General features: G+C 46.1%; 3 protein-coding genes across 4 annotated transcripts; 2 read left to right on the top strand and 1 right to left on the bottom strand.

The window, feature by feature from the left end:
• Positions 1-1,958: 1,958 nt before the first annotated feature.
• On the top strand, positions 1,959-12,320 carry LOC133896589 (uncharacterized). The gene is made up of 8 exons (XM_062337188.1): positions 1,959-2,472; positions 2,947-3,081; positions 3,208-3,396; positions 3,578-3,639; positions 3,994-4,151; positions 4,225-4,373; positions 11,618-11,761; positions 12,015-12,320. Exons 1-8 carry the CDS (start codon positions 2,086-2,088, stop codon positions 12,195-12,197), a joined length of 1,407 nt encoding a protein of 468 aa, XP_062193172.1. The 5' UTR covers positions 1,959-2,085; the 3' UTR covers positions 12,198-12,320.
• Positions 12,321-12,635: 315 nt separating this feature from the next.
• Positions 12,636-17,829, bottom strand: LOC133896590 (phosphatidate cytidylyltransferase 1-like). 2 transcript variants are annotated; one of them, XM_062337189.1, is made up of 12 exons: positions 17,413-17,829; positions 17,055-17,308; positions 16,831-16,982; positions 16,066-16,207; positions 15,210-15,366; positions 14,202-14,249; positions 14,020-14,106; positions 13,793-13,921; positions 13,657-13,713; positions 13,427-13,462; positions 13,135-13,218; positions 12,636-13,043 (listed from the first exon to the last, which is right to left on the bottom strand). In XM_062337189.1, exons 1-12 carry the CDS (start codon positions 17,527-17,529, stop codon positions 12,966-12,968), a joined length of 1,341 nt encoding a protein of 446 aa, XP_062193173.1. In that variant the 5' UTR covers positions 17,530-17,829; the 3' UTR covers positions 12,636-12,965. The 2 variants fall into 2 exon arrangements, with proteins under 2 accessions (XP_062193173.1, XP_062193174.1); XM_062337190.1 differs by lacking the exon at positions 13,427-13,462 and having other exon boundaries at positions 17,413-17,826.
• Positions 17,830-22,724: 4,895 nt separating this feature from the next.
• LOC133897721 (uncharacterized) lies at positions 22,725-23,606 on the top strand. The gene is made up of 2 exons (XM_062338531.1): positions 22,725-23,249; positions 23,345-23,606. The coding sequence occupies exons 1-2, from the start codon at positions 22,820-22,822 to the stop codon at positions 23,359-23,361; spliced, it is 447 nt and encodes a 148-aa protein (XP_062194515.1). The 5' UTR covers positions 22,725-22,819; the 3' UTR covers positions 23,362-23,606.
• Positions 23,607-25,789: the final 2,183 nt, after the last annotated feature.

The raw sequence follows: 25,789 nt of genomic DNA, 5'->3' as shown, positions 1-25,789 counted from the left end.
GAATATTATGGTTCAAATTTATGGTTGTAATAGAGTTGTACGTGAAGCCACAATGTCTTTATCTATCTTTACTATTTCTATATGTAAGAGTTTTAAATCTACCTTGTTCACATGTGTTCTATATATTTTATTATTGTTGCTCTTACAATTAATTATAATGTTTCAAAAAGCTCTACATGAGGTGGGCGGTTGGGCTCCGCCTAGCGTCTAAGCGGTTGTGCTTTTAGCATATTAACATAGAAAAATAGAGAAAACCACTTAACGAAATGCTAGTGTTGAACTAAGTAGTGTTTCTCCGCGTAATGCCTAGGTGGCATCCAGGTGCTGCCTTTTTAAACACTGATTAAACCGTTTATCATTAGGATTCAAAGTTCAGGTTAGATTGTCCTCTTCTTATCTTTTGCTGCATATCTATTGGTTTCTACAGAATGTTCAGCTTTGATGTACTGTTAGCGGTAATGCCTAGGTGGCATCCAGGTGCTGCCTTTTTAAACACTGATTAAACCATTTATCATTAGGATTCAAAGTTCAGGTTAGATTGTCCTCTTCTTATCTTTTGCTGCATATCTATTGGTTTCTACAGAATGTTCAGCTTTGATGTACTGTTAGCGTTATGTCAAATTTGTTGCATACCACCACTTTATTTGATCGCGTTAAATCGTACAATTACCTGTGATTTCCTTATTTCCGTTGAGACAGAATATTTGAACGGGAGCAATTGACCCACAATCAAGGTTTCATTTACCGACCGGAGCTCGGTTACCGAGCTCCGGCGGTAACCGAAAATACGCGATAACCGCGGTTACCGGTCAAAAATTCAAAAGAATTCGGAGAAAATTCATTCGGCAAATTTTAAATTTTTGCGAAAAAAATCATGTTTTTGCCCTCTCGGTAACCGAGCGGTTTGGGTCGGTTACCGAGCGATTTTCTCGCATTTTTGATTCGGTCGGTTACCGAGCGGTTTGGGTCGGTAACCGCTCGGTTTTCTCGATTTATCGAGCGGTTTTATCGAATTTCAGCGCAGTTCAACAAAAAACCTAAAAAAGGGTTCAATCTTGTAAAATCAATAACTAATTCATCCGAGCTTCAAATCAAGTGAAACAAATTTTGTTGGCTTCCTTGTAACATGATCTACATGATAAAAGTATTTATACTCATAAAAAAAGTTCAAAATTTTCTGTGAGAAATTTTATTTGTTAAACCAAGGTAAATGCATAGTTTACTCTTTGCTAATCCAAAAATCATGAAACTAATTTTGTTAGTCTTCTTACATGATCCTATATCTTTTAAAAATATATGAACTCATGAATTAGTTATTGTAACATGCATGATTGTGTAAATGTGTTGCGACTAGATTAATTCATAACTGACCCATCACACCTTAAAAATTAGTGAAACCACTTTCATTAGATTATTTATATTATGATTTACGTAGAAAAAATAATAGTAGACATGAAAAAATTAATTACAGTGATGTTTCTTAACATATTCACTTTATGCTTGTGAACTTTGTAAAAATCATAGAGAATTTAATAAAACTCTAAATAAAGTGAAATCAATTTTAAAGATTCTCTTAAAATACGTTTTATACAAAAAAAATATGTGTTTGCATGTTACACTTTTCCTTAACGTGAGTTAATAATTGAGCCGCGCGCTTCAATTTTTTCAAACTTTCTCCCTATAGAATATGATGCAAACGACATTATTTTTGAAATTTTTTTTCACAGAAGTTCTTAGAATTATGTCTAGGTTTTTTAAGATTTTTTTTGAATTTTTTTTTGAATTGTTTTATTTTTCCGAATTTTTTGAATTTAAATTTCGGTTACCGAGCGGTTTTTGAAATCGGACCGGACAGGAAGGTCGGTAACCGCGTTACCGACGGTTTTTTTAACCCTGCCCACAATAATGCAAGCTGGGCCTCCCATTCCTTAATCGGAAATCCGCGTTAACGTCAAGGGTGTATCTGCAAAAACCCCACGCGCACGTCTCCTCCTCTCCTCCCCCTCGTCGCGCTCGCATCGCATCTCCGCGATCCGAAGCTTCGCAGCTCGCACCTTCAACTCCTCTCGCCCTCCTCCCGCCACAATGGCCCCGCGGGGCCACCACCTGACGGAGGTGGCCCTCCTCGCGTGCGCCTCAGCGGATCTCGCCGCCGCGGGCGCCGGCGAGCGGGAGGGGTGGCTGGACGACGCGGCCGTGCTCCCCTCGCTCGGGCCGCGCGCGCGAGCCCTCGTCGTGGCCAGCGCGGCGCGGTCGGTGCTCGTGATCGTCTCAGTCGCCGGGGGCGGAGGCGGTGGGGTCACGGTGAAGCCCGCGCTGGGGCCCGACGAGGGCCGGATCTCCGCCGTGGAGTGGGTCCCGCTCGCCGGAGAGGACGGCGCCAAGGGGGAGGAGGGGGTGGCCGTGGCGGTCGGTACGGACGCCGGGTGGCTCCTGTTCTACTCGCTCGCCGGCGATCTACTGCACAAGCAGGTAGCTTCTATGATCCATCCATCTATCTTTCTGTAGATATTGTATTCTTCTGAGAAATTTTAGATTGTCAATGCTATTTTTTTAGACCAGTTTAGTACTTCTATTATGTTTTGTGGAATCACTTCGTCTTGTAATTTTTAGGAATATCTTCACACGACCGAATGCTCTTACTGGGGTCAAATAAGTTGTAAAGATTTCCTTTCAATGTTGCAAATTTTAGCAGTAAATTCCGAAGGTCTGTTTTGGTGTCCAGGCGAGTGGTGTAAACTCAAAGATAGATATTTGCCTCCAGAAATTTTCACAGGTTATTATGTAGGCAGCACATGTATTGTAGTGCAGACAGAAGATACTTTACTTAGTTGCTTCTACTTCCATTAACTATGCTGTCTCTCTCCAACCATTAGCAGACATGCATATTTCTTTTGGTTTTCCTCAATGGTAATAGTTGCCGCCCTTGGATTTTTCTTATTTCAGAGCATATATCCTGCGAAGATACTGAAACTCAATTTTCGTGAGAGGAAGGAGAACGCTTGGGAAGATTCAGGTTCAGACGAACTTTCTGTAGTTTTTTCTGGTGTTATCGCGCGCTTCGATGGTGCTGACTTTCAGGTTTGTGTGAAATCCTCCTTTATTTCTCTATTACAAACTGAGATTTCACTGCTTAATAGCCAGCATTGTAACAATTACACTTTCTGTATGTTCAATAACTATGATTGATTTCTTGGTTCCTCACAGAGCATGCTTCAAAAATCATTTCAAGATGTAAAATCACGGCTGTGGAAAGATAAGTTTGAAGAGGAAGATGTTGGGGATGAGGGTTCCTTTGGAAGGATACCCTTTCAGATTTGGAATGTAAGCAAGTTTGGTTCTTGTGCTGATGCTGCAATTGTTGGTCTGATGCCACCTCCTTTATTAGAACTTCAGGTGACTTGCTCGTGCATTATTCTTCTACTGTTGTTAGATGTCACTGTTATATAAATCCATTATGCCTTTATCATTATTGTTTTAGTTTTTGTATCCTGTTTCGTTCAAAAATCTACCTTTAGTGGAAATTTCCTGAAGTTACGATCATATTGAATTCAGCTGCTTTTCTATTGCTGGGCAGTCAAGTCAACGCCACTACTGTGCCATCACAGTTGGAGAGGATGCTGTAGTTTCAGCATATAGGTGAGTTCCACAATGCATTTGGCTTATGCATTTCTGATTGAGGTGATCATGCTGCTAGCTCTGCCATACATTATCTCAGCCATTCCATCATGAGTTCTATGTATGTTGTTTGTCCAAGAATTGATTGGGCCTGTGTGGCTGTGTCATGCATGGAAATTTAGTTTACATATGCATGTTTTCCAGTTTAAATTATATCGCAACAAGAAATTTTCCATGGTATCTTCCATTCATATTTGAATTGCAATCAAATCAAATAACGTCCATCTGCTCTGGATGTTAACATAGGAAAGTTGGCAAGTGATGATGAAATATTGTTAGTTTTACACATCTCCTAACACCTGGGTAGCTCTGCAGGCTATCAGAAGATAGAAGCAGGTCAATTGTTGGAGCAATTTTGTCAAGAGGTGTTGCTGCAACATTTTCGACAATATCATCTTTGTCCAAAATACTATGGCGGAGTGAACCATCACCACCTAAAAAGTCACGGCCAAAGCCTCAATCCTTTGCAAAAAGTAATGGCTAATAGTTAAATTTCGGTATTTTCAAAAATACTGAATTTGTTCCTCATGGTTACATATGCTACAGCATCACCCCTCACTTGCTTGAAAGACTCACCAAGGAAGGGAGAACGGCTTACACTCTCCCCAAGTGGTACGTTGGCTGCCATAACTGATTCACTCGGGCGGATTCTACTGCTGGACACTCATGCCCTTGTGGCTGTACGGTTATGGAAGGTAAATATCTTGAGTTACAACTTATTTTTCTACATAATCTACGAGAAATAATGAACTACGGAATAATATATAACTTCCAAAAGTCCCAGATTTTGAAAAGAATAAGACTGTCTTCTGGTGTGGTTGTTGGTTCGGTTTCCATCAAAACCATATTCGTCTCTTTTAGATTACTGTGTTTTGTCATACTTAGATAGGTTTGTACTACTCAATAGGTTGTCTTATTACTTATATTTAGGATTTGTTTTAGGTTTGTTTTGTTCTCTGCAGTTTAGGTTAATATTGAAAACTATAATATTAGTCTAGATCAGACTTTTACATTTAGAAACTAGAATCAGCCCATTTATATCTTTTCAAAATATGGAAATGTTGTTTTCTTGAGATTTCAAGCTTGGAAGTAATAGATGCTAGATCTATTTAAAGGGGGGTCAACCAAGGTCGAGAAACAGATATCCAGCTGGTTTCTGGTGGTTTTTCAAAAGTAAGGGAGAGAACTATGTCATGAAGAGAATCAAACTATCACCAGATCGATTTTACATACCAATTTTGATCAAATATTTGATTGGTGGCAGCAGTGGATAGAACTTAGTTGCCATGCTCTAAACATGTGGGCTTCAATTTTATTAGGTTGTTGGTTTGCACCGCCCTGCGATAGTTGTAAATCGTGGTAGGATCAGGGGATGCACATAGAAAATATTCTGTTTCAATTGCTGCTCACATCTCATCCCATTGAGCACAAGTTCGCTATGGATACACCATGGCTATTGTGAGAGTAGCAGTCCAGGGTAGTCATGTGCAGTCCTCTGATCATGCCACCATTTACTGCTATGTTGCGTGGTACCATCCCATGCCACTGCAAGTTGTGTGCTCGTTTTTTAGTGCATAATGAGCTCTTTAATCCTGCTGCAACCGAGCTTAGACTGTCATAAAGGGGTCTATTAGGTGTGGTTTTTGATGGGATAAGTCCTTGTGCAGCACATGGTCTTTGTGGGGCCGCTGCATGGTCTTTGTGGGGCTGCCACATGGTGGTCTTGCTGCCCATATGCTTTAGGACAGCATCTAGGACACTAGGACAGCATCTAGGACAGCATCTTAGACTAGAGGACAGCATCTAGGACAGCATCTTAGACTAGCATCTTAGACTAGAGGACAGCATCTAGGACAGCATCTAGGACAGCATCTTAGACTAGCATCTTAGACTAGCATCTTGGCATATGCTTGGCTTGCCATGGACCTATAAATATGTATCCCCAACCCCTCAGGTTGGCATGGCATTTGTGTGAGAAATAAAGGAAAAATTGCCCCAACTCCTAGTGTCATCCTCTCTCGATGAGAGTAAGAATTCAGCTACTACCAAGAGTAAGAATTCAGCGACTAACAACTGGTATCAGAGCCGTAGTATCCTGTAGCCTGAGCATCTCCTGCTCACCTTCTTTCCCAGCAGCGCAACAGCCCCAGCTGGGAGCAGCAGCAGCTCCGGCCGCTCCTGCTCACTTCTCTCCCTCTGCGCAGACGAGCAGCAACTCGTCTGAAGCAGCCCTCTCCCCACGCAGCAGCCCCCGGGTAGCGCGTCATGTCCGCAGGGCAGTCTCAGCGCTCGGTCGCCTCGAGCACGCGGCGTCGGCAGGAGGCCGAACTTGCCGCGGTAGAGGAACGCGAGCGAGCGGCGGCAGAGACCGCTGCGGCGGCGGCAAGGGCGTCGAGGCTGGCAGCGGCGGAGCTGGCAGCAGCCAGAGCGGAGGCGGAAGCAGCGGCGGCGGCGGATGCAGCGCGTGAGGCGGCAGCAGAGGTCGAGGCTCTGCGCGGCAGCATCAGCAGCTCCGTTTCTGCTGACGACAGCGCCAACGTGGACCTCGAGTTGCTGGGGAGGGAGGCAGCGCGAGCGCGGGCGGCGCAGTGAGCAGCCGCGCACGCCCACGAGCGCGGCGGCAGCCCAGACAGACGCGGACGCGCCGGCAGCGCTCCTGGAGGAGGCGCGCACGGCGGTGGCGCTCCTGGAGGAGGCGCGCTCGGCGGTGGCGCTCCTGGAGGGGGCGAGCACGGCAACGGTGGCGGACGGGTCGATGGAGAGCGCGGCCTTCACAGGCAGCGTGGCTCTCTCCCCGGATCGGTACCGTGGTTACCACGGGCTCCAGGCTGTTGTCAGGGACGTCGGCCCCGGCGGTGGGTGGCCTACCCTCACTAAGACCAACTACGTCGAGTGGGCTGCGGTGATGAGGGTAAAGCTCCAGGTGCGGCACATGTGGGAGGTAGTCCGGTACGGCGACGTCGACTACGACCAGGATCGACGGGCGCTGGATGCCCTCATCGCAGCAGTCCCGTCCGAGATGCAGTTCTCGCTTACCAATAAGCGGACTGCCAAGGAGGCTTCGGACGCCATCGCTGCGGCACGCATCGGCAGCGACCGCGCCCGTAAGTCCACACTGCAGGCACTTCGCAAGGAGTGGGAGAACCTGGCCTTCAAGCCAGGTGAGGACGTTGATGACTTTGCTCTCCGTCTCAACACTCTGTTGCAGAAGATGGTGCAGTTCGGCGATGACACCTACGGCGAGGAGAGAGCTGTCGAAAAGCTCTTCCGTTGCGTCCCCGAGAAGTACAAGCAGATGGCTCGCTCGATCGAGTCTCTGCTGGATCTCTCCACGATGTCGATCGAGGAGGCGATAGGTCGCCTCAAGGTCGTCGACAGCGATGAGCCACAATCTCTCTCGGGGCCCATCACCACTGGCGGGAAGCTCCTTCTCACTCGGGAGCAGTGGGATGCCTGCCAGGGTGACCGGAGGAAGGGGGAGCCTTCTTCCACGACAGGCGGCCGCAAGCGTGGCAAGCCGCGCAAGGCGCGCAGAGACGCCCAGGCCGGGGCGCGAGGACGTGCCGAGGGTGATGCCCGCGGAGGCACCCAGGGCGGCGCCGCCGGCACGAGACGACACCTGCCGCAACTGCGGCCGGCTTGGCCATTGGGCCAAGGACTGTCGTCAGCCACGACGTGGCCAGGCCCACGTCGCACAGGCGGAGGAGGAGGAGCCGGCTCTGTTCATGGCTCATGCGAGCATAGAGCTACCTCCAGCGGCACCGGCCGCAGCGGCTCTCCTCCACCTTGACGAGCCAAAAGCACACACCCTCCTCGGCGACGGCTCCGGCAACGACAAGACTGACGGGTGGTGCCTCGACACCGGCGTCACCCATCACATGACCGGTCGACGGGAGTTCTTCACCGAGCTTGACTCTAGCGTCCGAGGCTCCGTCAAATTTGGGGATGCCTCCGGCGTGGAGATCAAGGGCGTCGGTTCCGTCATCTTCACCGCCGTGTCTGGTGAGCACAGGCTGCTCACCGGAGTCTACTACATTCCCGCGTTGAGGAACTCTATCATCAGCTTGGGACAGCTGGATGAGAACGGTTCGCGCGTGGTTGTTGAGGATGGAGTCATGAGGATTTGGGATCGCCGTCGTCGCCTTCTTGCCAAGGTAACCAGAGGCACAAATCGACTCTACGTCCTTAACGTGCAGGTGGCACAACCCCTCTGTCTCGCCGCTCGTCGGGACGACGAGGCGTGGCAGTGGCACGAGCGCTTCGGGCACCTACACTTCGAGGCCCTGAAGCGGCTCAGTGCCGCAGAGATGGTGCGAGGCCTGCCGTGCCTCGACCATGTGGAGCAGCTCTGCGACGTCTGCGTGTTGACGAAGCAGAGGCGACTCCCCTTTCCCCAGCGGGCGAGCTTCCGAGCCAAGGAGAGGCTCGAGCTTGTGCATGGGGACTTGTGCGGCCCGGTGACACCGGCCACACCGGGAGGACGACGCTACTTCCTGCTGCTCGTCGACGACCTCTCCCGCTACATGTGGGTGATGGTCCTCGGCAGCAAGGGAGAGGCTGCGGACGCCATCAGGCGCGCGCAGGCTGCTGCGGAGGCGGAGTGCGGCCGCAAGCTGCGCGTCCTGCGCACCGACAACGGCGGCGAATTCACGGCGGCTGAATTCGCGTCGTACTGCGCTGATAAGGGCATTCAGCGCCACTACTCCGCGCCGTACAGCCCGCAGCAGAACGGCGTCGTCGAGCGGCGCAACCAGACGGTTGTGGGGATGGCTCAAGCAGAGGGGGATGCCGGCTGTCTTCTGGGGAGAGGCGGTGGTGACGGCCGTCTACATCCTCAACCGCTCGCCTACCAAGGCGCTCGACGGCAGGACGCCGTACGAGGCTTGGCATGGGCGCAAGCCGGCGGTCTCCCACTTGCGGGTCTTCGGCTGCCTCGCGTTCGCCAAGGAGCCTGGCCACATCAGCAAGCTCGACGACAGGAGCACTTCGGGAGTGTTCATCGGCTACGCGGAGGGCTCGAAGGCCTACCGCATCCTCGACCCGAAGACACAGCATGTGCACACGGCGCGCGACGTTGTGTTCAACGAAGGGCGAGGATGGGCGTGGGACAAGGCGATGGACGACAGATCGGCTCCGACGTACGACGACTTCACTGTCGAGTACGTCCACTTCGAGGGAGCTGGGGGAGTAGGCAGTTCTTCTTCGACGAGCGTGTCTACCCCGGTCCCCGAGCCTCCACCGACCCCGGCGCCTGCTACTTCGACAGCACCACGTTCTCCAGTCAGGACCTCGGCTGCGATGAGTTCTTCGCCGGCTCCACCACAGCCGGCAACGCCACGCACTCCAGCACCGACAGGCACCTCTCCGGGCACGTCTACTCCAACACCAGCTCGTGTCGAGCACAACCCGGTTGAGCTCGCTACTCCGCTCTCTCACGACGAGGAGCGCATCGACGCGTACCACGACGGCGAGCCGTTGCGGTACCGTACGATGGAGAACCTTCTCGGCGACCAGCCGGTGCCGGGACTGGTGCCTCACGATCTGGAGGCGCAGTTGCACCTTGCGTGTGACGACGGCGAGCCTCGGTCGTTTGCAGAGGCCAAGAGACACGCGGCATGGCGCGCCGCGATGCAGTTGGAGATGGATGCGGTTGAGAAGAACCGCACCTGGGAGCTTGCTGACCTCCCTCGTGGTCACCGAGCGATCACCCTTAAGTGGGTGTTCAAGCTGAAGAGGGATGAAGCCGGCGCCATCGTCAAGCACAAGGCTCGCTTGGTGGCACGAGGTTTCGTGCAGCAGGAGGGGGTCGACTTCGACGACGCCTTCGCTCCCGTGGCACGGATGGAGTCCGTGCGACTCCTCCTTGCGCTAGCTGCTCAGGAGGGCTGGCGTGTTCATCACATGGACGTCAAGTCGGCGTTCCTTAACGGCGACTTGAAGGAGGAGGTCTACGTGCACCAGCCGCCGGGATTTACGATCCCCGGCAAGGAGGGCAAGGTGAGCCGCGACAGCACGACGGGATCGAGGTGCACCAGGATGACTCCGGGATCACGCTTCGACAGACCGCCTACGCCAAGCGCGTCGTTGAGCTAGCTGGGCTCACCGACTGCAACCCAGCTCTCACTCCGATGGAGGAGAGGCTGAAGCTGAGCCGCGACAGCACGACGGAGGAGGTGGACGCTACGCAGTACCGGCGTCTTGTGGGGAGCCTTCGCTACCTCGCCCACACACGGCCGGACTTGGCATTCTCCGTCGACTACGTTAGTCGGTTCATGCAGCGACCGACGACGGAGCACCAGCAGGCTGTGAAGAGGATCATCCGCTACGTTGCGGGGACTCTCGACCACGGCCTCTACTACCCTAGCTAGGTGCCCTGGGGCGGCACACTTCGTCGGGTACAGCGACAGCGACCACGCCGGCGACATCGACACCAGTAAGAGCACGAGCGGGATCCTCTTCTTCCTCGGCAAGTGCCTCGTTAGCTGGCAGTCGGTCAAGCAGCAGGTGGTGGCCCTGTCCAGCTGCGAGGCCGAGTACATAGCGGCCTCCACCGCTTCGACTCAGGCGCTCTGGCTCGCTCGACTGCTTGGTGATCTCCTCGGCAGAGACACTAGAGCGGTGGAGCTCAGGGTGGACAGCAAGTCCGCTCTAGCCCTGGCAAAGAACCCCGTTTTCCATGAACGGAGCAAGCACATCCGGGTGAGGTACCACTTCATCCGAGGCTGTTTGGAGGAAGGGAGCATCAATGCGAGCTACATCAACACCAAGGATCAGCTTGCGGACCTGCTCACCAAGCCTCTTGGGAGGCTCAAGTTCCTTGAGCTCTGCTCCAGGACCGGGATGGTTCAATCTTCCCACAAGACGACGCACAAGACTTAGGGGGAGAATGATGGGATAAATCCTTGTGCAGCACATGGTCTTTGTGGGGCTGCCACATGGTGGTCTTGCTGCCCATATGCTTTAGGACAGCATCTAGGACACTAGGACAGCATCTTAGACTAGAGGACAGCATCTAGGACAGCATCTTAGACTAGCATCTTAGACTAGAGGACAGCATCTAGGACAGCATCTTAGACTAGCATCTTAGACTAGCATCTTGGCATATGCTTGGCTGGCCATGGGTCTATAAATATGTATCTCCAACCCCTCAGGTTGGCATGGCATTTGTGTGAGAAATAAAGGAAAAATTGCCCCAACTCCTAGTGTCATCCTCTCTTGATGAGAGTAAGAATTCAGCTACTACCAAGAGTAAGAATTCAGCGACTAACAGTTTTTTCACAAAACTCTAGGACTTTGAGACGAGGTCAATATTTATCTGGTAAGTTCATATTTAGGACCGTTATGCATTTTTTCTGTTGACCTTTCTGGCTTTAGTTTAGGTTTGTTTTAGCATGGCAATCGATGATCGTCTATTAGGTTTATATTTAGGATTTTACTAGCTATATGTTCTTTCTAAGAATAGCTTGCCAGAGTACTAATGAGCAACCCTTAGGCAAGGCTTTTACCACCACTAAGCATAGTACTATCTCATGCCACCTTGCAAGATGCAGTCTCGAACTTCTAGGGCATACCAAGCTTTTTACTCCTGCTGCAACCAATCTTTAGGTGGTTGCAACTGATGATATTTGATTGTATATCCATATCCACATGAGTATATGACCATATTTGGATTTGTGTGGATAAATCCATTCTTACCAATTCTGAAACAAAAAAAAGGATCCAAGTGTAGCCAAGGAGAACATGCCTGACGTTTTCTTCTATACTCATTTTGCCTTGTGATTAAATAACTGCTATCCATTGTTTGCCACCAGAGCACAGCACAGGTCATTCGCACTGCAGAACATTGATAATGCACCAAGTAGCTCTCGCAAAATACCGAAATCTATCTACTTTTTGGATATTCGTTATCTTTTAACATTTTAATGTAACAATTTTTTAGGGCTATCGTGATGCTTCATGTCTATTTGTGGAGATGATTTTGAATAAAGACAAGGCTTCGTCAAGTTCGATGCACATAGAATATACAAAGAGTGACTATTGCTTGTGTCTAGCAATCCATGCTCCACGGAAAGGCATAATAGAGGTAAGTCTCATGCTTGCCCCCATTGTTAATTTCTTGTTTAAAAATCATGTAATGGTTATTACAATGCTCAACGTTGACATTCTGGAGGTGGTTTGATTTTCTATTGGTCATTAGTCACATAGAAGAATTTAAGGATAAATAACCTGTTTTTTTCTGAGGGTGATAAACAAGCTGCGTTGCGATGTCAGTTAAAGGAGTATGTTTGCTTTCAGGTGGAGAATTGTTGTAATTTTTTGCCCTTGTGTGGTTTTAGGTTTGGCAGATGCGGACCGGGTCACGCCTCCTAACCATCCCATGCCCCAAAGGAAGCAGAATCTTACAACCCTCTACGAGGTTCTCGTCATCGAAATTCTCATCGTCATATTCCCCGCTGGTGGTATATTTGTTCAATGGAGACTCGGGGCAGTTGTCTGTTTTGAATAGGCACATTGGATGACAATTGTCTCTTCTTTTTTGGTGTTAAATTGTTACTGCCAAGTGTTGTACAGCAATTATTGTTGACTCGCCGGGTGTTTACAAATTTGCCAATCAAGAAAATTAAAGCTGGTTGTGTGGCTTAGGTGGAGTATGTTCTATTTTTCTTGTTTCAAACTACAGTAAAGCATGATAAACATGTATGACAACTCGAGGAATAAGTGCAGCAAAGTAGCAAATTGACCCTAGTCTGCAAGAATAAATAGTTATTTTGGCTCCTGTTAAAGAAAGAATCTCCAGTTGGCCCAAATGCCCCACCTGGCCGCCACTCGATTTTTTTTAATGGTAAATCTCCAGTTGTAGGTCGACCCTCGTTAGGACTGAAATAGCTCCGTTCCGGGATGAGTCCAGGTCGATCTAAGCAAACTAATTCCCAACAAAGATCACAGAATTCCACGAATTCTTTCAATCTCTCCTACTGAATAAAACATTGACTGGAAAGAACATTCTACACAGGGTCAACATCAACTACCTTTTACATGAGGAAACAGCGTTTGCTGGTTTTGAGGCGGCAACAAGCATAACACCAGAAGCAAAAGAAAAAGACAACAAATCATCTCGGAAGACCATGGGAGCTGTATACTCCAAAACATCATACAGCAGTGCGATTCCAGTCAGCTTTGTCGTTCTTTTGTTCCGTTCTTGGGGTGTTAGGGCTGTACATGCAGAATAACTAAAGCATGGCCTGAAAACACTGTGCATCATCCTTTTGGATTTGCTGATGTCAGCATCAGTTCCCTCTCGCCAGTAACTTGCCTAGTTGTTCATATAGATCATGCTGCTCCTCGAAGGTGAGATTCCTTAGTATCTGCATTGAAGGGTGTGGCGTTTAACAGCTAGATTTCTTTATGGCGCGAAAGAACTGGAGTTAGCGTACAAGTATGGCGAATACAAATTACCTGCTCCAGGATTGTCTCAACAGATAAGTCTTGTACCATCACAAATGATTGGTAATAGATGTACACAAAGACAGCCATTACCATCTGCAAACATCAATGAAATTTGCTCAGCATGAATGTCAATGGAGAACCCAAAACAGTAACATTCTAATACTGTAAATGTCAGCTTTTGCATTGCAAAGCATACAAAGAATGAAAAAACACAGTTGAAGTCTGAACTACACATTATTTAAATTGACATGCTACAATACACAGAAAAACTGTAATTATAAATTTTGCTTTAGGTCAGGACCTGGCAGCAAGCTCCACTTCCCAACAATAGAAAACCCTATTTACGATAAAGCATAAATCAGCCCAATATATGAAAGAGATGGATGCATTCTTTTTTGGTCAACAACAATTCACACCAATGAGTGGAACACAGCATACACAAGAAGAGCAGGTATGCTGAGATTTAACACATCCAAGTTCAGCACTAACAAATGTGTACATTTGGAAACAAATTGAGTTCAAAGTACTTACTTGGCAGTCCATCCTATCTGTAAATCCACCGTGACCAGGTATGCTGTCCCCAAAATCCTGAAAAGTATACAGAAATCATGATAAGCTTCCGAGAATGAAATATATTCAAATAGGAAAATCCAAACAAGATAAGCACCTTAAATTTGAATGCCCTTTTGAAGCCACTTGCAAAAAACCCTCCAAATGGTGCTATTATTGAAGCAAACAAGCCAAGAGCTAAGGCATGCCACTGAACAGGCATAATTGCAACTTTTTGCCATGGTAACTGTAATATATAAATAAACTAAGTGGAACAGGGACTAGAAGAGATGGAATGTTATGTATTTTTAGTTGGAGTATTTGAGTTAGGCTCAGCTTGCTCACCCATTGTGGCATCCATCCTGGTAAATCATAACTTTCTGGAGTAAACATGGGGCCCGGGTCACAGTGAAGCCATCCAGTTGACAAATCCTATAGACAGTAATGAAACATTATATAGCACAGTGGCCATACATTTAGAGCACATTAGAAAGTGGACCTGCTCTATGACAAAGGAGGAACTATACCTTTCTTGGGCATGTCAACCAGTGGAAATGGCCCATGAAATTAGCAAGCTGACAAAACACCAAGAGTAAATACAATCATACCAGATTCAACTATTTAAACACTTAAATCTAAAAATAATTAGCGAAACAAGCAGTTTAAATGCGAAATTGAAAACTCTGTACAGAAACAAAGATTTCCCTTATATTTAACAGTTAAATACAAGCAACGTAGATGAAATAGGATGTGGTAAACGATGATTTAGGGAACAAATTCAAACCAGTGAAAGCTTCTTGGTTGGGACAAGGCTTGACCCCACTAACTTACTCTGAGCTGCTCTGGTCAGGTGGCAGGTAGTAGAACTTTTTCGCCCAAATCATGGTCCATCTTTGGGGTGTTCAGTTTGGTACCAAGACTGGATTTGGCTTCCACTTGGTTCACTACCATAATTGATAAGATTACATGCTTATTGGCTCTTCAGTTCATTTCTTACCAAAATTGAGCCAATTTATGGACCAAATTTGATAAAACAGTTTTGGTAGTGGGAACTTTGGCAAACTTTTTAGCACAATTTCGGTCACCAATCAAGCACACCCACTCCAAAGAATTCAGCCCACAGATGCATTTCATAAGAGGATCATAGTTGTTTTCCAAAACACATGACTTAGAGCTTTCTGTTGACCCTCGAGCATAAATTTTTTGTGAACTAATTCCACAGAAAGTATATATTAATTGCAATGTAGCAGGCTGGGGCACCAACCAAACCCACCATTTTTTGGCCCATCCTTTGGTACGAAATAGATTGTTACCCCAGGGCAGGTGGATACTGAAATTCTATGTTTGATAGTGCTGCTATTGCAGATACTTAAGCATGTCTAGTAGAAAATATAACAACATTTACACAAAGAAGGCCACCAGAAAAAACCATTAACAGAGATGGAGTATTTATGTACTACATATTTTGGTTACATGGCCCTCAGTTAGTAATTGCAAACACAGATAATTTAGAAGACCAGTAAGTATTTACTAACCACAAACGCAGAAAGCATGGTAGTCACTGATGCACCTATAAAGCCTTCCCATGTTTTCTTTGGAGAGAGCTTAATCAAGGGTGTTTTCCCAAAGAAGAATCCAAAGAAATATGCAGCAACATCATTGATAGCAATTAATGAAGCTGGTAGGAGGAACCTACAAAAGCATCATCTTTATGTCAGCCTAACATAGATCACTTAGGGTCCAGTTGAATCAGATTGCAAACAAATTGTAACAGTCCCAAGAGCAATCCCCCTCATCCAAACATAATTTAGGTGTCAAAGTTTCATCAATACCAGTCTTCTAGTTCGGCAGCTGCACACTCATTGCATGCTATGCAAAACTAAATTAAGATAAATGGGGTACAACACAGATCAATAGGTGTGAAGATCTAGAAAACAAATAGGTACGAAAGTGGATAAAATGATTTTGTCTTTTCTTTATGTAAGCTACATTGACGCTGCATTCAATCAATACTTGACAGATCACAAAGCTTAAGAGTTACACAAATAGAATATGTTGTCTTTACTGTTGTTTCAAATTCATACAGCATCAGGACATCATTGTAATCATTCTATCTACTATAGCTTGGCTTAAACACTCTTTGAACTTCTTGAAAGAACAAACACTCTTTAAACCAGTAATTTTGCAGGTAATCTTTTGCAAGTTGCATTAAGTTTAAGGCATCAATAAACTTTATGAGCAAAACTACTAACACAAGCATACAGAAGTAGCAAAGAACATTTCAGGCTCCTAAGCTAGTACTTACGTCTGCACCATTCAAGCAGAGCATTGGCATTCAAATTATATTATTGGATCAAAGCATTAGAAATTGCCATAAGTTAGAAACTTTACCAGAATATTCCATCGAAAATGTTTGCCACAGTGAAAGATGACTGAGCAAATACCATCAGAAGGATCATGTGAGTCCATGCATACTGACTGAACTGGTACTTGTATGCCTTTTTCTTTAGCGTGACAATAAACCAGACAAAACCTGGATGATAAATCAATCAATACAGTGGCAACAATCAAGCAATTTTTAAAACTTTATGAGAGTGTTTTTGCCTCATTTCTATGTCAACAACGGCACTTGTAAGTACATGAGTCCAAATTTACAATTAAAATTTTATGTGCTATAACGGCTTAAGTGCTTAACCACCAAAACTTAAAGATGGCAACGCAGAGAAATGTATTGCATCATACAGTGATATCATAAACAACCTCATCAAACACCTTTAGTTAATTCCCATAATCAATAGGAAAAATTAAGGTTTGTAAAGCAAAGAAGACTCATACAGTAAACCTCAAGGAATAATCCTCTGAGCTCAACCAACATGCATGAACTGGAGAATAAATGAAAACATGTTTGTTGTAACATATATTACTAAAAAAATTCAATAATACAAGTCATATTTGAATATTTTACTGTATAATTCTTTGTTCTAGAGTCCTTGACACACCTACCTAAGGGGAAAATGGACCAATTTTCCTTTACAATCTTTAGTCATTGAGTCTAAAGCCTGCCTACCTTAATAAATACTAAAATGTTGAAGTCCCCCTGTGTTGTAATTGCCATGACTATTATTGGGGACACACAAAAAAGATGGTCACAGTTACCTGCTATGTAGAGAAAGTAGCAAATAAACATCTGGTACTTGATGAGCCCGCTCACCAGCTTGTACAGCAACTTATCCGAAGTCATAGTGTTGACAAGCTGCCGGCTAAGGAAGCGCCCATACGTAAACAACATAGCGGTAAAGAAAAAATGCCTGTCACAACACAAAAAGAACATAAACCCCGGTTCATCCAACACATCAATCAACCATAGCCTACCACCTCACCAGTTCAGCATCCTAAACCCAGGGAGCTGCCGGTCCTCATTGGCCTTCCTGAGCAGGTTGAAGAGCTCCTTGGCCATGAAGATTTGGATGACCACGACCATGGCCCAGATGTAGAGATGGCCCATGTATATCAAGAACACGAACCCGGCCATCATCCACAGCGAGGAGTAGGTCCGGACGAGCATCGACTTGTACTTGTTCTTGTCATTGGCGAGCAGGTTTGCGCCATCGGTCTTGTTCACATCGGGGTTGACCTGAACAACGACGCAATGTGCAATGCAAAGATTGCGACGTGAGTCCTCCACTCCTAACTCCTAAGAACCAGAGGCTTCTTGATACAGGGAGGTAGAAGGACCACCTCGCTGGAGCGCTTCCGGTGCCTGAGGCGGCCGCCGTGCGTCGGGCTCGGGGTTCCCGGCGTCCCGTCGCCGGGGCCGTTATCCCTCTGCATTTCTAGAGCCCTGGAACGGTCCATCCGGGCACTTTGGGTTAGTTACCAAGAAATGGAGAGATCGATCCAGGTCGGAATGGGTCGATGGATCTCCACCCCGCGCCACTCCAATACCAGTAGACGCCGGGGAAGAGGAGGAGGGCGGGCGGCGTCTCGCGGGGAGACGATACTTGGCCGGTAAGATGGCTGATTTGCTGCGTGCCGTCGCCGGCGGTGAGATCGCCGACGATGAGGTGCAACAAATGGCGGCGGCGGTAGGAAAGAGACGGAGAGGGAGAAAGCCTTGGCCCCCCTCAATTTTACGGTTTGCCAGTTTTACCCCTGATCACGGCAGAGTTGATGATACATTTGGAATTGAGCGATTCGAATAAGAATTCCAGTTCGAGGGCAGTTTGTTTGGACACATTTGAAAATTGGGATGGGATATCACTATCAGAAATTCAGAATTGTCCCTCAATTCTATATGAATCAGCTACAAGTTAAATATAATTTAAAATACAACACGTATTATTTTTTCTCAGGCTCGAACAAAATAAAAGGGCACATCCCTCACCAAACACTACATTCATCCACTCTGGCCATAGCCACCACGGATCTCTTTCTCTTGTTACTATTTGGTCTTCCTAAACTTTAGTTGTTTAACCTGAATTTTGGTGTCTAGATTCACTAACGGCTCGTTTTCTTCCTCATGTCATTACTTTCTGCCGTGGCTAGGTCTTTGAACATTGTGACTAGATAAGATCTCTTCTTGGAATGTAAAACTGAGTATAACCACCTCTTCTTCCGCGTCAAGATGCAATCCAACGAGTTGTATTCCATTTGCATCATCTACATTTGCTTATCGTGCTGAATATGAGGAGATCGAGCAGATTTGGAGTTCTATGCAGACAGCCAAACAAGAATCGAAGTGATGTTAACGTCTGTAGACACCAAATAGGTCGGATTGACTGGTTAATCCATGCTTCCATATAATTGGCTGCATTAGTTGTTTAATGTGATAACCGTCCAAATCGCACTCGGTTTAATTGATTGGGCCAACTATCCATAAAGATAAGAGCTAGCACACGCTCGTCATTCAACATGCCGTGTGCTAATACACATTTAAAGACATCCTTCGCAGCCACACTCTGATTAAAACGAGAGCAATTCCGGTAGTCCCGATATGTGGTCAACAAGTCCAAGATCACAGCACATATCTTTACAACAAACACATAATCTTAAGACATAATAGAGTGCAAGTATTTAACTTAAATTGCATGTCTTAGATAATACTACAAGTCCACAAGTGTCATAATCTGAAAATGGAAGGTTGAGAGTTAAATTAACAAATTCAAGCTATCAAATAGACATTAAATAGCTAGAGAATTATATTACAAGCCAAGTTCTTCATCTAGCGAATTAACATCTATGCGTAGTGAAATTAATGTCAAAATAACAAAAGACGGTGGCACCATTGCCTTAAGGCACCACCGGGTTAGCTCAAGTAGATAAAAGCTACTCTTGTCCATTGCTAGCATTGGCGAGGACAAAATACCTATACACGAGCTCATTCTCAACTGCAAAAACTTAGAGATAACATCATCAGTATAAGGTACTTACGAGATTTACATAATATGGTATATACAATTTCCGACTCCAAGGACATTTAGATGAATTAGCAAGGAATATGCCATAAGGCTAAATTGATTTAGCGAAAAGCAATTTAATTGACAAATGAGATGAACATATAGCATTGATCAATAATATATACTATCTCTACATGACAACAAGTGCATAAACATAGATAACATAAACTTAACTATCTCAACGTAACACTTAATAGAACCACCTCGTACCATCCCACATACATCCACGTCCCATATACTGAACAAAACTCTACGAGAATGTTCGATGGACAATGCTCATGACCGAACATGTCTATTTGAATAGTTCTTACACCTAGTAAATGAAAGGATCAGATCCACGATATCAAACTGCCGGTGAGTTAGGATAGAAAGAATTAACCACTGCTACAAGCTGGTGATAGCCTCTTTGTAGCCGATCATCGGTAGCAAACTGCGTCTCAAGGCCAAGTGGATGGCCTTCGCCACATGTGTCAACATATCTGGCAGTCGAGGCGAACTTGGTGCGAAGGGTTGTCAAAAAGTAGCCTGATCTCACCATCAATCGGGAAGATGCCACCAACCAAAGGATGAAGAGGGGGTTCGGCGTTCGGATGAACGGCCTCATGCAGATACCTGGAACTTGCCTGGACCCCAACACCTCAAGAATGTTGTTCCTGTATAATCTGTAAGTGTCGCTGTCGGAGGGTGAACTGCTCAAGCAGGGATCCGGAGGGACCCCCTTTGAGATTCGGCCGGGGGGATGATTCTGAATCCGTTTTGCAGGTGAAATAAATGGGCGTAAATGAGATGCAGGTGGAATATAACGATCGGATGCAAGAAGTAGTAAATGCTCAGGGGATTTTTAGACAGGTTCGGGCCGCACTGAGCATAACACCCTGCTCCTGTGTGTATGCTATAAATGCTCTGAGGATGTCTCTTTGAGTGTTTGCTGTGTACAAGAATGTTTGTCTAGTCTAGAGCTTCGTGCTCCTTGTTCTTCGGTGCTCGACCTTAGCTCGTACTGAACTTGACTCAGTTAATGTCGAACTCTACTTCGTCTGTGCTTTCCTTGCCTTTCTCCGGGGAGCCCGCCCGGCTTAAATACCCACCGGGGCAGTAGCGTGCCCAGAAAGGATGGCGTGAGTTCCAAGGCGCCATAAATGGAAAGCAACCATCATGGGCTGCTGCACGAGGTGACAGGGAGGGTTGAAAACGCGCCCTGTCCGGTCTTGTTCGTCATCATGCCGTTCTTCAACGGGCGCCGCGGGGAGAGCCCACCGGGCAGCCACCGAGCAGCCCGGCGTGCCCGCCCGATCAGAGCAAGCCTGACACAACAGGGTGGCAGCGGGGCGCCTTGGGCTTCGCGATGTTATCCCGTGGCGCACCGGATATCGCGCGATGGGACCTATGCATTAAATGTCCCCACGCCCCCCTACCAGGCCGTGGCAGGGGCTGACATTGTTGGTAATATGCCCTAGAGGCGATCGAGTTTGCGGATTGGATCTGCTAATGGGCTTTAATGTTGATTAAAGGACCATTAGGGTTTAGAGTCATAATGGGCTTTAATGTTGATTAAAGGCCCATTAGCGTGCTCTATATAAGAATAGGCAGGGGCCAAGGCGCATTGAGTTTTTCAGAAACCCTGGCCGCCTCCTATTCCCGAACTCCCTTCGAAACCCTAGCCGGGCGCGCGGTGCTAGCACACCGGCGCACGGCGATTCCATCCTTGTACGTGTGGATACCGTAGAGATGCTGCTACTATTGCGATGCTGATCTGCTCGGGAGTACTCGGGACGTACCCGCGAGTACTCGGAAGGTGCTCGGGACGTGCTCGGGACGAGGTTGACGATCGACTACTTGACGCGCACGACGTTGGATTGGTCTGCTCCAACTCTTCTTCCGCTGCACTGCTCGTCAAGTGGTAACGATTCATGATCCCCTACTCGCATGGCTTCCTGGTTGAATGCGGTAGAGAAAATTTATTTTGTGCTAGCGTAGCCTACCCGCAACCCTTCAGTGGTATCAGAGCCATCCTGCGTAGTTTTCGATCTGGATCAGTCACATATAGAAGATATGTGATAGAAATAGATTAGATCTATTGTTTTTGATCAGTTCATATGATGGATTGATCAATGCACGGTTGGTTAGGTGAATTAGAGATCGGATGAGATGCCAGTCGATGAAACCACATAGCCAAAAAGATTAGCTCGATCTCCCACCTGGTTTTGCGTGCGACTTGCCCCTACCGGCTGGAATCACCATCGGGGCTAACTGCGTGCATCGCGACATGGTCGGGAGAACAGCAGATCGAGGTCGTGTGTGCTGTCATCGTTTCTGGAAAAACCTCACGCGATGATCAATGGGATTGATCAATGGGACCGCCGTCGCGTACATGCATAGATTGTTGTAATAACATGATCCCATCACGACATTAAAATTCGATTCTACGCTTAACTCATTTTTGCAGAGAATGTTGTGACTGGTATGGCCTTGTGATATGTGATGCATGTGTGTAATTTTTCATGGCCTGTGTGTCATGGTTAATTGCAGCTCAAGGCTGTCATGTTATTGTATAACGGCCTGCGTGTCGACTTGTGATGCTTCTTCTCATGTAATTTATCTAGTGCTATTAGGTGTAATAGACTAGAACAAGATCATGGAGATTTGAAGCATGATGACCCGGAGGACAGGAACCGTGGCGATGAAGATCACTATGTGAAGGGGCCATACTATGTCACAGTTAATATGATTGCCTGTGATATTTTTATGTTCCTGTCATACTATTCTTTCATGTTTTATATGTGGTGGATATGATTTTCATGATAGAGTAGTTTCTCTCAGAAAAATCAAGAGTAATTGATGCCCTTCCAATAGCTGCACCTACAAAGGTTTTGATCATTGTGTGGTAGGTCTGCCAAAGCAGGGTGCCATCATTTATCTTAACCATTTAGAGTGGATGTCGGACATCCACACGTATAGTATTGGTTTACTTGATAAAGCTATCAAAACGGTTTTGGGCTTTGGGGCATGGTGTTGGGCGCCGGGGCATTCGATGCCACCCAGCAAACAAGAGTCACATAGGGATGTGATTAGGAAGGCGTTGCTTACCTATGTCACTAAGTTTCTAGCAGTGATGCCAAAGCTCACTAGAACTTAGTTGAATATGGATCTTGATCCTCTATATGTTGTTAGAGGAAAAACACATATAGTGGAGTATCTTTTGTTAAATTGTTTAATAGAAGATTCACATAGGCATAGTGCTGAACCTGTATTTTCTGTTGTAGATTATGGCACCGGCCGCTAGTAACACTTCCAGTTTTAATTTGCGATCGATTCTTGAAAAAGAGAAGCTTTCTGGAACAAACTTTATTGATTGGTATAGAAATCTGAGAATTGTTCTCAAACAAGAGAAAAAGGAATATGTTCTAGAGGTCCCCTATCCTGATGAACCAGCTGATAATGCTCCTGCCACGAATCGGAGGGCTTATGAGAAGCACACCAACGATTCACTGGATATTAGCTGCCTCATGCTTGCCTGTATGTCCTCTGAGCTTCAGAAGCAATATGAGAACAGGGATGCCCATGATATGATTGTGGGACTCTGAGGCATGTTTGAGAACCAAGCTCGGGCCGAGAGGTACAACACCTCAAAGTCCTTGTTTGCGTGTAGGTTAACAGAAGGCAGTCCAGTCAGTCCTCATGTGATCAAAATGATTGGTTACATTGAGAGCCTGGAAAAACTTGGTTTTCCCCTTAGCCCTGAGTTGGCTACAGATGTAATTCTCCAGTCGCTCCCTGCGAGCTTCGAGCCGTTCATTTTGAACTTTCATATGAACAGCATGGAGAAAAGCATGGCTGAATTGCATGGGATGCTAAAAACTGCTGAGGAAAGCATTAAGAAGAGCTCTAGTCATGTGATGATGGTTCAAAAGGATAGCAAGAAGAGAAAGCGCAAGGGTAAGGCTAAAACTTCGGATGAGATCTCGAGTTCTAAGCCTAAACCTGTTGGAAAGCCCAAGGCTAGCCCTGCCGCTTCTGACACTTGCCACCACTGCCATAAGACTGGTCATTGGCGGAGGAACTGCAAATTGTACTTGGAAGAACTCAAAAAGAAGAAGGGAAGTAAGACTTCCTCTTCAGGTATAAATGTTATTGAAATTAATCTTGCTACTCGTCCTGATGATTCATGGGTATTTGATACCGGATCAATGATTCATACTTGCAAATCGTTGCAGGGACTGAAAAGGACTAGGAAGTGTGCAAGAGGCGAATTGGATGCTCGCGTCGGTAATGGTGCAAAAGTTATTGCGTTGGCCGTTGGCGTTTACTCCTTATCGCTACCCTCAGGATTAGTTTTGGAATTAAATAATTGTTATTATATTCCTGCCTTGGGCAAAAACATTATCTCTTCTTCATGTTTGGAAGAAGATGGTTATGAATTCATAATAAAGAACAAGTGTTGTTCGATATTTTTGAATGGTATGCTCTATGGTAATTGTCCATTAGTAAATGGATTATATATATTGGATCTTGAGGATATAACTATCTATAACATTGATACAAAGAAGCCTCGGCTTAATGATTTGAATCCCACTTTTGTTTGGCATTGTCGATTAGGTCATATAAATGAGAAGCGTATGCAGAAGCTCCATAAAGATGGTCTTCTACATTCATTTGATTTCGAATCATTTGATACATGCGAGTCTTGTTTACTTGGCAAGATGACTAAGACGCCTTTCACTGGTCGAAGTGAGAGGACAAATGAATTATTGGCCCTAGTACATATAGATGTATGTGGACCGATGAGTTTTACAGCTAGAGGTGGTTTTCAGTATTTCATTACTTTCACCGATGACTTTAGTAGATATGGTTACATCTACCCAATGAGGCACAAGTCTGAATCCTTTGAAAAGTTCAAGGAGTTCCAGAATGAAGTACAAAATCATATAGGCAAGACAATTAAATTTCTGCGATCAGATCGTGGAGGTGAATATTTGAGCCATGAATTTGGTGATCATCTAAGGCAATGTGGAATCGTTCCACAATTGACTCCACCGGGTACGCCACAATGGAATGGGGTGTCCGAGCGGAGGAACCGAACTTTGTTAGACATGGTCCGGTCGATGATGAGCCAATCTGATCTTCCATTGTCCTTCTGGGGATACGCTCTAGAAACTGCTGCTTTCACGTTAAACAGGGTTCCATCTAAGGCTGTAGAGAGGACACCATATGAGATATGGACCGGGAAGCGTCCCGGATTGTCTTTCCTTAAGATATGGGGTTGTGAGGCTTATGTAAAACGTTTGTCGTCTGATAAGCTCACTCCCAAATCTGATAAATGCTTCTTTGTGGGGTATCCTAGGGAAACCAAAGGATATTATTTCTATAACCGGGAAGAAGGCAAAGTGTTTGTCGCCCGGAATGGTGTCTTTCTTGAGAAAGAGTTTCTCGCGAAGAGAGTTAGTGGGAGCACGGTGCAACTCGAAGAAATTCGGGAACCACTTGAAAGTGTTTCAGCTCCTATTGAACCACAACTCGGTATGCAAGATGTTGCAGAACCTGTTGTCGAGACACCAGCCCCACGTCGGTCGGAAAGGTTCAGTCGTGCACCCGAGCGGTTTATGTTCCTAACCACGGGGCAGCGCAACATATTATTGTTGGACAATGATGAACCTAAGACTTACTCGGAAGCAATGGTGGGACCAGACTCCAAAAAATGGCTTGGAGCCATGAGATCCGAGTTAGAATCCATGCGAGAAAACCAAGTTTGGAACTTGGTCGATCCACCTGATGGTGTGAAAACTATCGAGTGTAAATGGGTTTTTAAGAAAAAGATAGACGTTGATGGAAATGTTCACATCTATAAGGCACGATTGGTGGCGAAAGGTTTCAGGCAAATTCAAGGTGTTGATTATGATGAAACGTTTTCGCCCGTCGCAATGCTAAAGTCTATTCGGATTCTCCTAGCAATTGCTGCGTATTTCGACTACGAGATATGGCAAATGGATGTCAAAACGGCTTTCCTTAATGGAAACCTAAGTGAGGATGTGTACATGACACAGCCTGAAGGCTTTGTCAATCCGAAAAATGCTGGGAAGATTTGCAAGCTGCAAAAGTTCATCTATGGACTAAAGCAAGCTTCTCGGAGTTGGAATCTTCATTTTGATGATGTGATCAAAGGGTTTGGTTTCATCAAGAATGAAGAAGAGCCTTGTGTTTACAAAAGGACTAGTGGGAGCGCACTTGTGTTTCTGGTCTTATATGTGGATGACATATTATTGATCGGAAATAATATTGCAGTGCTCGATGCTGTCAAATCTTCATTGCAAAAGAGTTTTTCAATGAAAGATTTAGGAGAGGCAGCATACATATTGGGCATAAAGATCTATAGAGATAGGTCGAAAAGACTAATCGGATTAAGCCAGAGCACGTACATTGACAAGGTATTGAATCGGTTCAATATGCAGGATTCCAAGAAAGGTTTCTTGCCAATGTCACATGGCATCACTCTCAGCAAGAATCAATGTCCTAAGACATCTGATGAGCTCGAGAGGATGAGTGCGATCCCGTATGCTTCTGCTATCGGGTCCATCATGTATGCTATGTTTTGTACACGCCCAGATGTCTCCTATGCTCTAAGTGTTACGAGCAGATATCAATCGAACCCAGGTGAATGTCAC

Source organism: Phragmites australis, chromosome 17, assembly GCF_958298935.1.
Source record: "Phragmites australis chromosome 17, lpPhrAust1.1, whole genome shotgun sequence".
Classification (NCBI taxonomy): Eukaryota; Viridiplantae; Streptophyta; class Magnoliopsida; order Poales; family Poaceae; genus Phragmites; species Phragmites australis.
This window is presented reverse-complemented; position numbering and strand designations above follow the sequence as displayed.

Bases quoted from the DNA above. Each gene is read 5' to 3' on its own strand.
- LOC133897721 (XM_062338531.1), top strand. From the start codon at position 22,820: ATGATTGGTTACATTGAGAGCCTGGAAAAACTTGGTTTTCCCCTTAGC.
- LOC133896589 (XM_062337188.1), top strand. From the start codon at position 2,086: ATGGCCCCGCGGGGCCACCACCTGACGGAGGTGGCCCTCCTCGCGTGC. The intron at 2,473-2,946 runs GTAGCTTCTATG...TTCTTATTTCAG, and splicing joins GCGATCTACTGCACAAGCAG to AGCATATATCCTGCGAAGAT. The intron at 3,640-3,993 runs GTGAGTTCCACA...GTAGCTCTGCAG, and splicing joins GCTGTAGTTTCAGCATATAG to GCTATCAGAAGATAGAAGCA.
- LOC133896590 (XM_062337189.1), bottom strand. From the start codon at position 17,529: ATGGACCGTTCCAGGGCTCTAGAAATGCAGAGGGATAACGGCCCCGGC. The intron at 15,367-16,065 runs GTAAAGTTTCTA...ATGCTTTTGTAG, and splicing joins ATTTTCGATGGAATATTCTG to GTTCCTCCTACCAGCTTCAT. The intron at 14,107-14,201 runs GTATAGTTCCTC...TACTGTCTATAG, and splicing joins GGTTGACATGCCCAAGAAAG to GATTTGTCAACTGGATGGCT.